This window comes from Amblyomma mixtum, chromosome 6 (assembly GCF_055824585.1).
Source record: "Amblyomma mixtum isolate Tamu chromosome 6, ASM5582458v1, whole genome shotgun sequence".
NCBI lineage: Eukaryota > Metazoa > Arthropoda > Arachnida > Ixodida > Ixodidae > Amblyomma > Amblyomma mixtum.
This window is the reverse complement of record NC_143017.1, coordinates 44980653-44996360: the sequence shown is the minus strand read 5'-3', so window position 1 is coordinate 44996360 and position 15708 is coordinate 44980653. Positions and strand designations below refer to the sequence as shown.

The window sequence follows — 15708 nt, the reverse complement described above, 5'->3', positions numbered from 1 at the left end:
CTCCTCCAAGAGGATCTTTATTATTTTTGGCGTTACCCTATTAGGTCCAGAAGCAATTGGTGGTAACCTCATCGCTATCGGGGAAAGTTCTGAAAGGGTAATCTGGGACCATGCTTAATCTGATCCACTGTCGCTACAAACACGGAGCACAAAACAAGTACCGACGGGAAACTCTTCTCAAATCTTTTTGGCAATGGTTTCAGTGATCTCAATTCCTTTTTGCGGAGTCATAACACATGAAGGTAAATTTCCTGAAGCCGGTATCTTTTTCCGCGATTTCAAAAATCTGAAAAGTGCACGTCGGTTTCCTGATTTCGTTACGAATTCGAAATGCTCACATTTATAATCGTCTTTCACTTGTGAAATAGTTCATTTAAAAGTGACTGCAATAAACATATAATCATGCCAATTTTTTGGCCATTGATTGTGGAGGAGCTTCCTCCATGCAGCCTTTCTGCGCCTTTAGTCCCGCGAACAATCTGCATTCCACCATCTAGTTGAACTGCTCCCTTCTGATGTACGTACCAGAAATTAAGACTTCTTACGGCATTCCTCAATAGCCAAGCATATGTCTTTCGAATTATGTTCTTCAGCAGAATTAACCGCTGACGCTAGAGTTGACAGCAAAGCAAACTGAAGCTGGTTATAGTTAACATATGACCTCAACTGCGAAGACGCTAGAGTCAAGCGGCAATTAACACCAAAAACTATAGGTATGTGATCACTAGATGTACCACAATCAACTGTCGACCAATTCTGGACAGGAATACGAGGGCTGGATAAAGTTAAATCTAACACAGATACGATTTGAGCACGGAGAAAGGTGGCCGAATCCGAATTAATGCACGTAAGATTGTTATATATAACCCAATCCCAAAGGTGTTCACCGCAGAGATCTGTCTTATATCCCCACGATACATGGTGAGAATTGAAGTCACCGGCCAATAGAACTTACTTCTGGCAATTGACTAGTAGACGATCTAGCGGCTTGGTGTCCTGCACACCACAAGGGAAATAAACATTCACTAATGAAAAGGGATAGCACCCGGGAATTACAAAGCCTTGAGCCAACAACTCGCAGTCTAGAGCAGAGAACTGAAAAGCAACCTTCGTATTGTGATAAAATTTTGAAGAAACCACAATGAGCAACCCCCCCTCCTTTTGACTATCGATCTTGGCGAAATGAGGAATATTTTTGCAAATGGAAATGTTTTTCAGGTGAAAGCCCAGTCTCTTGCAAAATAGTTATGTCCGGATTATGTTGGGATAAAATGTAAAGTAAATCCGTTGAAGCTGAAATAAGTGAGCGACAGTTCCACTGGAGAATTCGTAACACTCCTATCGTTGTGTATTCTGGGCCGCACTAACTGTCTGCTCCAAAATATTTTCCTTTGGCTTAGAGCACAGCTGTTCTTTCTTTAATTTCGGCTAGGATGAGGAGAAGACGGGTTAGACATAGGGAAGCCACTGCGCTTGAGGATTCGCGTATCTAAATCTATCATCTCTGCATCATGAGTAAATGGGACATCATTTGAATTACCGGATCTTTGAATGGAAGAATCAGAACTAATTTGTTCCTGGGCGGAGACATTACCGACAAGGAAGATTGAGTCAGTAACGGAGGCATTCCGGTCATGTGAGAGGTATTACAGTTTGCATGGCCTGTGTAATCTGTGTAGCCAGAGAGTTACAGATGCACCCTGTGACAGTGGATACAATCCTTTCAACCATTTTAGTCATAGGGGCTTCCACAGCAATCACTATGGCCTGAGAAATAGATGCATCTAGTGAAACTCCTGAACGAGCTGGCACACCTGCATAGCCGTGCGCTCTTCCTTTGATTTCAGTTACGGCTTCACGCCACGAATAGCGTTTGCGGTCGATTATTTCAATATTTTGTGGTTCATGAGCCCGAGAAGGGCAGTCCAACGAATTTGCTGCATGAGCACCCCTACAAAGGCAACACTTGTCGCTATGTTATTTGCATGAAGTCGATGGATGGTCACTGCCGCATTTGCAACACCGCAAGGCGGACTTGCAACCGCCAGCACTATGATCATAGCGCCAGCAGTTGTTACACAGCAGTGGCTTAGACGGAAGGGGATTGATACGGAAGTTTAACGGTCATGCTTTTATTTCTGATGGGCAGGTAGTACCCGTAAAAGTGGCAATAACTGATTCAGTTGGCCCCCGCACATTCTTCACCTCCCGGCTACATCGATCACTTTGTTTTTGTTGTTCGATCACTTTTCTCTTTCTTCTTCTAAGACCTCTCTTCCGGCGGGTTGCTCGAAAAACGAAGCCACGCCAGACGGAAGAAGAGAAGAAAAAGGAGTCCAGTGCATGGAACGATGTTGTTGTTGTAGCCTGCCATTCTGTCATAGGCTACAACAACAAAAACAACGATGCTATCTCTTTTGCACAATCAGATATTTGTTGCAGTGGTACTTCAGCTGGCATCCGGTTACTCAGACCTCTTCACGTCGACGCCCGATATGCAAGAAGCCATGAGCACCGAAGGCAACGCCTTTGAAGATTGCCAGCTTTTTGTTCTGCTCCAAGAGCATCGCCTGGACAAAGCCATGGACCTCCATGAAAGGCTTCAGGCAGCCATGCCGCGGAAGGCAGCACAGAGTGTTTTGGGGACATTCCTTTCTGTCAGCCGCCTTGGAGCCTTCTACGCTTACTCACCATTGTGGAAAGGGCGCCCCGCCTTAAGCGACCTTCGCGCGGCTCTCAAGTCGCCGTCTTCGCTCAAGTGGTGGCCTACAGGCAGCGACGTCACTGGAGCCGCCGTCGGAATCTGCAAATTGCAGCAACTCTACGACATTCCGGCGAGAAGGATGGCAGCCATGAAGTCTCGTCTGCTGCCTACCGCTTCACCCGAAGACTACAAGGAAGTGGCCAGGGGTTGCTCCACGGTGGGACCATTCGGCAACACGTCAGCTTGGTGCAGTGCTGCGATACAGATAGCTTCTATTCTCGACAGCGGCAGATCCAGCAAACTACAGCTGGGTCTTCGCTGGCTGCAGGACAACGACAAGCGCTGGCCGCTGCTGCGAAGGTCGAGAAGGTCCAAGCGGCCGCGTTACTACCCTGTACCGCCGGAGTCCGATGTCAGTGAATACAAGTCAGCGTGTGTTCAGGAGGGAGATCTGCGGTCATCTAGCAACAAATTGTTTTGCACAATGTCGACGAACTATGGGGACCCTCATCTCATCCTGCGACCACACAAGATTGAAGCGCTGTCCTTAAAACCACGGATTGTAGTATTCCCTGGCTTTCTCACCACAGCGGAAGTGAATTACATCCGATCCGCAGCGCGGAAGAAATTCGAACGGGCCGTAGTCTACGCATCTACCAACAATGCGGGTGTTCCTAGTTGGCAACGAATTGGCAAGGTGAGAGCGATATCATCTTTTGGAGACGGTTTCAGCGTCGGAGCGACCTCCGATGTCGTAATCCGTTCATCTTGAGTCCTGGAACAATGTTTAGAGAAAGGCACTAATGTAGACTATAGTTAAATGAAGCAGTAATTACTGATTATCGATGTCATAGAATTAAGCAGAGGAACTGTGGTTCGAATCGCGGTGCGACCTCAGTTCTCCGCCAGAGAAGAAATAGAGTGTCTATGAAATTTAATAACCAGGTCTGCGCTGTAGCTTGATCTCGGCGACAATTGCTGACAGCGCACCCTCTCACCACAACAGGATTTGGCCACCCTGGTGGGATACTTGGCCGCCACCTGCTATATGATTGCGCCAGTTTACCTCCACTCCTCATCCCCAGCGGCTCATGAGCAGGGCGGTGGTCAGACCTGTGACGCAACGATTAATGCTAGGAATCTCTGCATTCGAAGGGCAGCCATTGGGAGCTCAACCTATATCTCATCCAGTGAGACGAGGTTTGCTGTCTTGTTTGACGTACCAGCGGGTACTATATGCAATGTTGACAGCGAATAGATGAAGCATCTGCAGTGTTAAATGGCGGGTACGTATTCCGCAATCGCGGTGTACCGGTGAGGGCGAGACCTAGGTGTATTACTGCAGGTCGATAAAAGGTATGCAATTTGAAGGTTGTAAAGGTGTACGCACTTAAATCCAGTTATGATGACGAGACAGTCGAAAGGCTCTTTGATGACTTGGCATCCGCTGTAAGTAAAGTAAAAGAGTAGTGCACTCTACTGATGGGCGACTTCAATGCCAAGGTAGGTAAAAAGCAGGCAGGCGACCAGGCAGTGGGCGGCTATATTTTCTAGGCACAGCAAGGGCAAATTGCTGGTAAGTCTTCAGCTTTATTTTAAAAAATTCAATGGTAGAGGAATGATGGTTTGTTTTGGCTCATGGAGTTTAACGTCCCAAAGAGACCCAGGCTATGAGGGACGCCGTAGTGTAGTCGTCCTGAAATTTCGAACACCTGGGGCTCTTTAGCGTGCACTGACACCGCACAGTACACTGGCCTCTAAAATCTCGCCTCCATCAAAATGCGACCGCCGCTGCCGAGATCAAACTCGCGCCTCTCGGGTCAGCAGCTGAGCACCATAACCACTGAGCCGCCACGCCGCGGTGCAGGAATAAGTGTTCTCCTCGAAGGTGAATGTAATTCTGGTCCTTCAGCTTCTGTATGCCTTTCGGAAATAACTTTCGATGTGCAACAAACAACTCGTTTCCAGTAGCTATCACATTTTGATGGCCAACAAGCTATGTACCCTTCAAATATTTCTTTACATTAGGGGACAGGTGATAGCTGCTGGGAGCTAAATCATGCGACTAAGGTGGGTGGGACACCACTATTTTTTTAAAATCTAGTACAGTCCAGTCTTTGCAAGGTCGCAGGGGCTGTGTGCACAATGGCACTGGAATGCATAAACGGCACACCCATAGACAACTTTTCTCGATATTTTCTAGCATATCCATCCCTCACTTTTTCCAAATGTGAAGCATAATAGACAGCACTGAGCATGGCTCCCACTTCTTGATAATCTACAAGCACAACTCTAATACTGCCCCAAAAACACGGGAGCCATCACCCTGGTGGCTGATGTTTGCATTCGGAACTGCATGGTCGGCTGGAACACTGTTGTACCCACTCCTTCGACTATTCTTTGTCTCGAAATGGTTCAAAAATAATATGTGTCATTCATTCTGAGCAGCCTACTCACAAAAAAATGGCCGACGATTACGTTACTTCCTAATGAAAAATTTGAGCCCAGCTGTTCAGCTGTTCCAGCTTTTCGATCGATTGAGGCAAAGAATGCGCGTAAGACATCTATGTACAATTACAGACAACTTATTTTTTACACATATTCCTACTTCAAGAAACACTCCACTAACAGTTCCTCATTGTCATGAAGAGAGCTTTGTGGTCGGAGAAATAGATGGATATATTCTCTACTTGCTGCAGGCGTGGTTTATGCAAGTATTTCGCGAGGTTGCCACAGCCGTGGGAGGCGTTACGAGCGAGAGGAACGGGATGTTCTCCCGCACAAGTGGCAAGAAATTTCAAGAAATTTCTATGCTTTTCAGCTCGGGCGGTGCACATATCGAGATCCGGCGCTGTGAATGCCGCCGCACAGGGGTGGCATTGGAGGAGGAGCGAAGAGAGCAATTAAAGTTATCGGGAGATCGCGGGAGGCAGCGCGTGGGCGCTTAGGAACGTTGCGCGGCGAAGAGCGAGCAGTAACTGACTGATGCCGCTGACGCTGCTAGCGAATCAAGTGAACGTGGCTGTGCGTTTCAGCTTGGGATGCACGCACCGTGATACGCTGATGGCCGAGCCGGCGCTTCGGCAACCGGAGAAAACCACGCGCTATCGCGCGGCTGTCGCGCGGGTGTAGACGTAGTGGCGATTGGCTATGCGTTTCGGCTTGGGCGTGCGGGAGAAATGGCGTCAGGAGCGCGCGTAACTAGACCAGCGCGCCCTGCGTCGGTTGCGGAGCTGGTTACGAGGGACAACGCCGCCAGGCGGATAGCTTGTTTCAGGTGCGCCGCGCTCACCGTGGCCGCGCTTGACGTCACAGCTGCGCCGCCGTCGCTGCGGAGCTGCTTACGAGGGACAACGGCGACGCCAAGAAACACAGGATCGGGCGCCAAAGAGCTTTGCTGTAAAATTGCTTCTCCTGCGTCATAACACCCATCAGTGGTTTGAGAATTCCTCATGCGCTCACCCATCTGGTCTTCATTGAGGGATTTCCGGACCCCCTCGTCTGAAATCTTCCTAATGCCCAGAACTCCAGTCAGTAAGTAACCCACGCGCTCTCTTGAAGTGTTTAATGCCTCTGCTATGCATTTAACCCATGCTTTTTTTTCCAAGGCCAATTCATGAACAGCGTCCACATTTCTCAGACAGCTCGCCTCCATATGTCCACCTTCATAATCTTCACCTTAGATGCTGAAATGTCTTGTGCAGAGTCGAGCATTGCCTTGCTTCACTGTGGCGTGTTCAGAACAACTGTCCCCCAGTGTTGTTGATGGAGGATCGAAACTTTCCTCTGCAGACTTTCATTGCACCCACAGGAATTTCGTCACATCGCAACACTGCCTCAAAATGAAGAGCTTAGCAGACGGGGACTGCTTCATCTCAGCCATAAAAATATTGAAAAATTCAGGCTAATGGAATGAAGAATGGCAGATTATTTGACGTTGATAACCTTTCTGGGAAAATATTCAGAGTTGCTATAAGGCGTGTGGGCCAGGATGATGCTCGAAACTTAACAGCACCCCCACGTATTAGTAGAGTTGACTGAACTAAATGGGTTACGAATCATGAGTACCCTTTTCCGTAACTGAAGAATTCCGCCTTCACCGAAATTCGGCAGCCGCGGCCAGGTTCAAACCCGGCCGCGGTGGTCGAATTTCGGTGAAGGCGGAATTCTAGAGGCCCGTGTACTGTGCGATATCAGTGCAAGTTAAAGAACCCCAGGTGGTCGAAATTTCCGGAGCCCTCCACTACGGTGTCGATAAGAGCCTGAGTCGCTTCGGGACGTTAACCCACATAAACCATAAACTATAAACTATACAACATGGGGTGCACGTGGAGACACTAAAATGAAATAGACTTCACATTGTGCCGCCAATCCGGCATCGAGCATGATGTGGGAGTGCTATTCAAGGCGAGACCTGAGTGCCACAAAACGGTGAGGTCCAGAATAAGCCTATATTTAAACTGGGAGCGGAGAAAACACTCAAGCAAAAAGGCCATCAACGGGCTAGCCGCAAAACAGAAAGCAAAGAAACCGGGGTCTTCCTCAAAAACACATATTTCGCTTTAAGAAAGGGCTCATGTACAAGCGATGAGCGGCAATCTTGCAAATAAAGAAACTGCAATGTATCGAAGCCTCTAGTTCCTAGACAAAATGGAACTCGCAGAACTTTCAAAGTTAATCAATGGGTGTAATATAAACTAAAAAGGAAGTACGATATAAAAAAGGCTAGCCTAAAAGCATTCGATAATAAATTATAAATGGGAAACTATCAGACTACGCACAAAAATAGAAGGAGCGCTCTTTCATTATCAATACGGATAACATAGTTAAAGCACCTGAATAATTCTCTACAGATCTGTACTGTAGCCGGAATATTCGTCACGTGAACGATACGCAGGAATCGAATATCGCGTACGTAACGAAAGAAGTGATGAACACTTTACAAACTATGCAAAAGCAGAAAGTGGTAGGTGAGGATAAAGTAGCTGTAGATGTGTTGAAGAACGGTGGGGATATTGTGCTAGGAAATCTTGCTACACTGTAAATGCAATTCCTCACGACCTTCAGCCTACTGGATCCTTAGAAAAATGTAGACAAATCTTAATTCATAAGAGAGGATGTGGATTAATTGAAAAATGACAGACCGATCAGCTTGTCAAAGCGGAAAGCTCGGCTAGTCGATGATTCACCATTAATTCAGACGTGAACTAATAACAACATTCTTTATTGACCTTTTCTATTTTCAAGCATAGATTTTCTACCACTTCTAAGTATACAGCGCTTGTGGGTGGTGAAGTAGATCAGCAGGGACTTACGGGCAAACGTGTAGTATACAAAATAATCAGAATAAGACCCAACGCGGGTGTGCAACAAGATGTGATTACATGTGCAACAAAGGCAAGAACAAACAAGAGGAACCGGCGAAGAAGAAAAGGCACTTTCAGGATGCAAGAAGCCAACACAGGAAGGTTAGATGAAGAATTATTTTCTTTGCGATTCCAAGCAAGGAAAACATTCTGCGTTTTACATAAAATACTCTTTATGTAGGAAGACGGCATCATTTATTTAGCCCCTTTTTCACCTCTTTGATGCATTTCATGCATTCCTTGGGCAATTCGTTGAAGAGATGTGCACGGAGTTGTTTCTGATTATTTTCTCATAACCCAGGTACACTTATGGAATATGTTATTCAGTAGAGTTAGTTGTTGGGCCAGTTGGTGTTGTCTATTTAAGTTCATAGTAAACAGCGCAAAGGCATAGGGCCAAAGAAATAAAGGGAGAAGAAGGATGGGAAGGAAGACGAAAGAAGCGCTGTATTCGTCTTCCTACCCGTCCTTCTCCCTTTCTTTCTTTGGCCTAATGCCTTTGAGCTGTTTACTATGAACTTAGGTAGAGAATATGTTATATTTATGTTTCTCTGAATGCTCTTTCTTTGTTGACCCGAGTTCTGTATTCATTGTTAAATTATCGGCAATACAACGTTAACATACGGATGCTAAAAATTTTGCAAGATATCTTTCTTCTCCTTCAATCTCATTTCATTATTTGTTCTTGTTTGTTATTCGTGTAGATCCGATATGTATAATCCTTTTACATACTCTCTGGAAAAGTTTGTTAACTTTCGTTTTTCGACTGAAAGAACAATTTCCGTGAACACTTATAACATGTTTAAGAAGGCTCACTCCTGAAGGTCCATACACCTTTATTAAGGCATTGCACATTTCCAGCACCACTTAGCTTATAAATATAATATAAATATAAATGCTTATCTTTGAAGTGTACTCGAGTTGACGACATGAGCAGTTGTTTCTACATTTGTTATGAAGGAAGTAATTGCAGTCAATTTCAATCTGTTTATGTGGGCTTCAGGTGCACCAAATTCTGGTTTTATTTTATTTTAAAAACTGTGGTTTGTATTCATCCAAGATAAGATGCTATGAAGTGTATTTGCATTTTTAGGCGTATTCGTATGACTTTTCTACAAGAACTAATACGGTGTAAGGAGCTTACGAAAGAGGTGTCATGACAGCGTAGCAAAACAAATCCTTTGCATATGCGGTAAAAAAAAATTGCGGCAATAGTAGAACATTGCGACACCCCATACTTAGGTGGAATTGCGCCGCTTGTTAGGTATGCATTCTTTACCATTTGATACCTATATATGAGATAATAATCTGTGTCAAAATACCTAGACACAGAAGACAATTTTATTGTTAATAATAGCACTGCTAACAATTCTAAGAGGGAGGAAAGAGCAGGACGCGGGATAAATGTCAACCGAATCTTACTTTGACAAAAGGCATATATGCCGACAGTTCGGCAGGATATGCTCACGCACTGCAGAATCTGAAAAAAAAAAAAACTCTTAGACGATCCTCAGTGAATCGCTTGAATGTGTTAGCCTGGAAACGTTCGTTATATCGCTGGTTGACACACTAAAGTTCGCTATATCCGAGGTGGTACACTTGGGTTCCTTATCAGTCGCGTAGCCAATAATATTTTTCAGGAGGTGGTATAAGCTTTCTGTAAAAAAAAGAAAGCCTGCTCTCAAAGGATATCTTTTCATGTTGTCATTTTACTGCTTTAATAAATCCGAAGGGTAAGTTGTTTCATTCACTGCAATATCTACTTAAAAATACTTACGCAAACAGGACTTCGATGACTTGATTCGTAAAGAGCATTTATTTTCTCACAAAAACAACACATCGTACGAAAAATCGTGGCTATTTACAAAGTTAACACTTAATATACAACCGAAACGCTTCTGCTCTGCAACAAAGTCTAACTGCGAACGAACGGCATTTGGTCAGAACTTCTACCCCATGCAGGCGAACCTTCGCCCGGCCGCGCTCTTATTTTCGTTTTTACGTTTGAGTATATCGATGCGGTGTATAAACTGCACGCGCGAAGAAAAATGCTGAAAGGAGGGGGTACGGGAGGCGGGGGGGGGGGGGGATATTTCGGGGGTGTTATCTCACCGAAACACCCGCCCTGGCTACGCCCCAATTCCTTATATCCGAGATCAACATACTCACGTCGTTACCTCCAAGGTCCACATAGGAATGTTCGTTATATCCGATGTTACAGACGAAAGTTCGCTATATCCGAGGCGGCGAGGTGACGGCGGTCTCCATTTTCGCGTGCACAGATCCTTAATATTAATTAATAAAAATTAACATTTAATAAAAAGACGGTAATGAAGGCCATCAGTTGTTCACTCGGTGCATTCCGCTTCAACGTATGTAAGTTATTTTTGTGAAAAAGCAACCTAAGGCAGGCTGACACAACTATCAATTTCCTTCTAATGTCGCGATCTAACCGCGTGGCTCAGCTGTCAAGGACAGAGGTGGCCTCAAATGTTGGCTCTCACCAGCAACGCCTTCAAAGTTTTGCAAAAAATCAGCCGGCCGCAAGCGGAAAACTGTCTTCTTCCTGCTCGCCGAGTTAAACCCAGAGCTTGTTTCAGCTGTGACAGCCCTGACACCTGCTGTAACCGGGTACAACTCAAGAACCACCTGGCAGAAGCTCCTTAAAGGAGGCCCTGCAGCTAATAGCCTTCACTTATTCTCATGAAATTGTAATAAATTCCCTTGGACCTGTTGGAGTGACATCGCAGAGAGTGGCAGATGATCGGGATTTAAGCACGACGTCATGAAAATCCGTCGATTTCATTGGTTGGAGGCCCTCCTTTGTACGGTATCTGCCACTCCTTTCTGGGTTGTATCCGGCTATCAGTGAGCTGCATTTCTCCAGGCAGAAGCAGGATTATTAAGACGAAAGCCTTTAATGCCTCATACTGTCGTTAGCAGACGCGTCGGCAGCCGTGTCGGCAGATTTGTCCGCCTTTCGGCGTCACTGCTTAAAGGAAAATGCGCCGAGGGTAGGAATCGAACCACGGCCTTTGGCATTTGAAGCGGAGACGCTACCATTCCGCCACGAAGGCTCAAGGTAGGAGCATGAATAAAGGCGCATCAAGTGAATGCATGGGTTTCATAAATAAAATAAAAGGAATAACGACAAGATAAGGGAAAATAAAAAATAAAAATAGGAAAATAAAGAACAACAAACACAAAATAAAAATAAAATACGAAAATAAAATAGAAAGAATAAAAATAAGAAAAGGAACAAAAATAAAAAATTAAATATGAAAAATAAAAAGTAAATAAAAACACAGTGCGCCAGGAAATGCTTTCGCCTTGCAGCATTTTAGAGAGCCAAAGTGCCCCCTGAATTTATTTTTATGCTCATTGTTCCACGAATGAAAACCAAAGTTTATTCGAGCCCTCACAAAGCATCACTAGCTCCCAGCTGTATTTAGCTTGTGAGACCAAATAGCGCCGGTTATTAGGCAACACGCAGTGTCGCGGCATAAAAGGGGGCCAAAGCGAAGTTCCCGATGAAGAGATATAGCACGATTATTGTATCACGCGCTCAGAAATTGGGACAGAGACTTCGTACAGCCACACATCAGCCTCGACAGCTGGTTTTCAGCTTGTTAATCGATACTGCAAAAGAGAGGCGTGTTGAAACGCCGGCATTCTCTGTACAGCAGACCGGGAGGGTTCCAGTCGGATTTTACCTACATTCTGCTAAAGCTCTCGGCGAAACAAGTGTTGTGAAGACTATTCGTAAAACTTGCAGGATGCATCAGATTGCAGTGTAGGTTTGCACTACCAAAATGCAGAACTATGTATTTTGTATGTTCAGGTATATTGTGCCAAAGTTCCTCAATACCTCATTCAGTGACCAAGTGAATATTATTTCTTTGTCTGCCATCCGGAAAAGCTTTATTCAGCAATCTGTGCTACAGTGATGCGAAGTGTCTGTGTGTACTATGCCACTCTGTGTAATAACCTCACTGACTTTTACTATAATTATTGCTGCCAATCGCTACATATCTAAGCCGCCGTGGTGGCTCAGTGGTTATGGTGCTCGGCTGCTGACCCGAAAGACGCGGGTTCGATCCCGGCCGCGGTGGTTGAATTTCTTTGGAGGAGAAATTCTAGAGGCCCGTGTACTGTGCGATGTCAGTGCACGTTAAAGATCCCCAGGTGGTCGAAATTTCCGGAGCCCTCCACTACGGCGTCTCTCATAGCCTGAGTCGCTTTGGGACGTTAAACCCCTATAAACCAAACCAAACCAATCGCTACATACCTGTCTCCGTAAACATTGTTCTTCATAAGCGCACTTGTATGCACTTTTTAACAGTGTTTTCTTTTTCTTTTTGCCTCGCGCCAGCTGCTGACTTGTAAGGGTGTTGGGGCCCGTCAAGCGGTGTATCATTCACTGCTTTTTTTCTCAGCATCCTCAGTTTGCACGTACAAACTGAAATGAAGATTGATTGCATCTTGACATCGACTCTTTTGCACCTTTCGGGGAAACAGCCGCAATCTCTGAAGGAGGTTCCTCGCGTTACTTGTCGTACTATAGTTAGTTTGATGCCGACGAGAAAACAAGCTGTCTGCGGGTGTTGCCGTTGATTGAGCACACGCATAACAGCTAACCTGGTGAAAATCTTCCTCCCTCACCAGGTGTCATGGCTTCCGGACCGCCGACACCTCCTGCTCCAGCGCCTCAGTCGACGCATAGCCACGGCAACGCAGCTGTCCCTGGAGTCGGCCGAGCACTACCAGGCTGCCAACTACGGCCTCGGGGGACACTACGCGCCACACCTGGACGCGCACCAATTTGACAAAGTTGCTGACCAGATAGATATCACCAACGGCAACCGGCTGGGGACCATGCTCATGTACCTCACGGACGTGGCTGCAGGTGGCGCCACCGCATTTACCAAACTAGGTATAGCAATTAAGCCGCACGTAGGTGACGCCCTCTTCTGGTACGACTTGGAACCGTACGAGGGAAGCGAAGCCCCCGAGCAGTTTTCTTTCTGGCACCAGAAGAGGAAGCCGGACGACCTCACGGAGCACGTGGGATGCCCCGTACTCTGGGGCTGCAAGTGGATCGTCACTAAGTGGATTCACGAAAGGACCAACGTGGTCGTACGCTACAACACACCCGGCTGAAAATTGGTCGGTGCTGAAGGACAAAACTGCATGTAAGCTCTCAAACATATGTACTCGGAAAGAACAAAAGCCAAACCGTTGCACGAAAAAACTTGATTCGCAGTTTACTGAATGCAAGGGAATGTAGTTTACAATATTTCGATCAGTTGCGGTCTTGATTGGACACACAGCACGATGTTTCATTGAGAAGGGAGTGCGGGGGGGGGGGGGAGGAGGAGGGCACAGATTATACGCGAGAAACAAGTTGGGAAGGCAACGTGCTGACAACGTCAAAAAGGTCACGAAAAATTGGTATCCACAGGTACAGAACACCAAATTGATCAACATACCGAAATGTAAACCACTGCTCGAAGTCAATGAGGCATATTCTACTGGAGAAGCTGGGCAGAAGTGCATTAGCGCGCCATACATTTTGCTATATGACACTGAATTTGATTTTCGGGACGGCTAGCATGGTCAGGTCATGTTTATTTCCCGAATATAATTTTTTTTGCATTTACAGCTTTTGTCCGGTAACAAAGTCGTCAGCCTAGGTACACACACCATCACACACCCCGCACACCGGACACGCGCGCTTCCCTCCTTCAACTCCCGCGCACTTTTTCGCGCACACCATGCCCCCTTGCGGCGGCCTGCGCCAAACTATAGACCCAGAGTCCCATGACCTGTACCGGTCTCTTACAGCATTTAGTGATGAATCTCGTGGTGCTCCTTTGATTTACATGGTTTATGAGTGTGTTTGTGCTTCTTGAAATCTTGTTACCCTTTAATGGTTTGGGATTTACATTTTGCCATTTTATTAATTATATGTGTGAACATTTCGTTGTGTTCTCTGTTGACTTGTTACGTCCGTGCTCACTGTCAGATCTATTGGTTTCTTTCACATCGTTCAGTTAGTTATTTTATTTTAGCCCTTTTCAACCGGAAGCTCTTTTCATACGTTTTACGTTCTAAGTCTGAAAGACTGGTAAAGCCGTGTCTTTGTTGCCATCCTGCTTTTTTATTTTCGTGGTTGTAGCTTTGACCCTTGTTGCGCAATATCTGTATTTTATGGCGTTAAAATTGATCATCATCCCAAGACTTGTTTCTTACATAGCACCGGCAACGCAGAATTCCGTTCTTTTGCTTTTCATTCTTTTTGTGGATTTGTATTCCCGACACTTAAGCCTGTTCTTTTTTGCAAGTGTTGTAGGTCTTGATTTTTTCAGGGTGGCAGCGCTAAAGACGGGACCCAAAAAAAGAAAGGACAGGCGCTGGACGATCTTGCATTTCATGCGCCATCTCAGTAGCTCATTGTGGGTCGCTCGGACCACATACATACTGTATATATCCTGTGGCTGCTTTTTCCGAAATAAAGTTGAAAGTTAGTGCCCGTCTCGTCTACTGTGTCGTAGACCATGTCTTCACTGCGCTTCCTTTACGCTAGCTAGGGTCAAGTGCGTAGTTGGTGACACAGATCTCAGCGTCCTGGACGTCGCCTGGTTTTAGAGCGAAAGCTGTGCTCCTCGAAGCAAACTACCAAGGTCAAACGTGGCGCACGTTTCACCTTCAGCCGGCGGAGAGGAGATGTGTCCTGTGCCGTCACGCCACGAGACCCCCTGCGGAAAGGCGTCGAAGTTGCGCTCGTTCAGAACCTCTTCGCTCGGGTACCACGTGACTAGCGAGTATTTAGCAGCTGCTTCGCCGGCGCTGGTCCTCAGCCTCTGGTGTAGCCGGTCGTGCGCGCCGCTTACTCCGCCGAGTACGCTCGCGCACGCCCACCCGCGCCGTGCGCTGGCTCTCCCTCCTCCTCACCCGCTCTACGTAGTACGTGCGCGCCTGCCGCTGCTTCGCGCCTGTTGCTCTGCGGCACTCGCGCTGGAGACTGGGCTCTTCCAGCCCTGCCGTCGAGTGCGCTTTCTTTATCGGAGCCCGCCCAGGGCCCTTCCAGCCATGGCTTCAGCACCGCCTGCTCCTGGAGACTGCCTGAGGCCAGCCGCAGCTCCCGCTCCAGCTACAGGGTGGGATGCGATCCTACGATGTTCCCGAGGCACCTGGACCTGTGTCCAGCGCCTCCTTGAGAGCACCATCAAGGGCAACGACTACTGGACGCTTCCTTCTTCCTGAAGCACCCAACGCCAATATCCCGCAGCCTCTCCCCACCCTCACGTCCAGCCCAGTTTTCCCCCGCCCTCACCCGCCTTCAGTCAAAGGTCCGGGACTTCCTAAAAGACCCAGCAGCCAGTTCCCCTTCCTCCACGGAAGAAACTGAAGAAAAAGGAGCAAGCAAAAAAGGCAACACCCCCTCCTCCACCCATTGAACCCCCCCCCCCCCCTTGTGTCCTCCCAAAGAAGACGCCACCTCAGCTCCTCGGCCTACTTCCCTGGAGGCCCCTGCTCCCCTCCGTATGGCCCCCGCCGAGGCCTCTCCCTCCAAGGCCCAGCCGGACACCATCGACCAGGCCCCCCTTCCTGCCACTGCCACCACTGGCCAGACCA

General features: G+C 47.0%; 1 protein-coding gene across 1 annotated transcript; it reads left to right on the top strand.

The window, feature by feature from the left end:
- The first annotated feature begins 2405 nt into the window (after positions 1-2405).
- LOC149338946 (prolyl 4-hydroxylase subunit alpha-1-like) lies at positions 2406-14599 on the top strand. The gene is made up of 3 exons (XM_089547820.1): positions 2406-3401; positions 12736-13262; positions 14439-14599. Exons 1-2 carry the CDS (start codon positions 2406-2408, stop codon positions 13228-13230), a joined length of 1491 nt encoding a protein of 496 aa, XP_089403946.1. The 3' UTR covers positions 13231-13262; positions 14439-14599.
- Positions 14600-15708: the final 1109 nt, after the last annotated feature.

What these genes read in the sequence shown, in the direction of transcription:
- LOC149338946 (XM_089547820.1), top strand. Translation starts at nt 2,406, where the DNA reads ATGCTATCTCTTTTGCACAATCAGATATTTGTTGCAGTGGTACTTCAG. An exon ending in GTTGGCAACGAATTGGCAAG is followed by an intron (nt 3,402 to 12,735) that starts GTGAGAGCGATA and finishes CTCCCTCACCAG; the next exon opens with GTGTCATGGCTTCCGGACCG.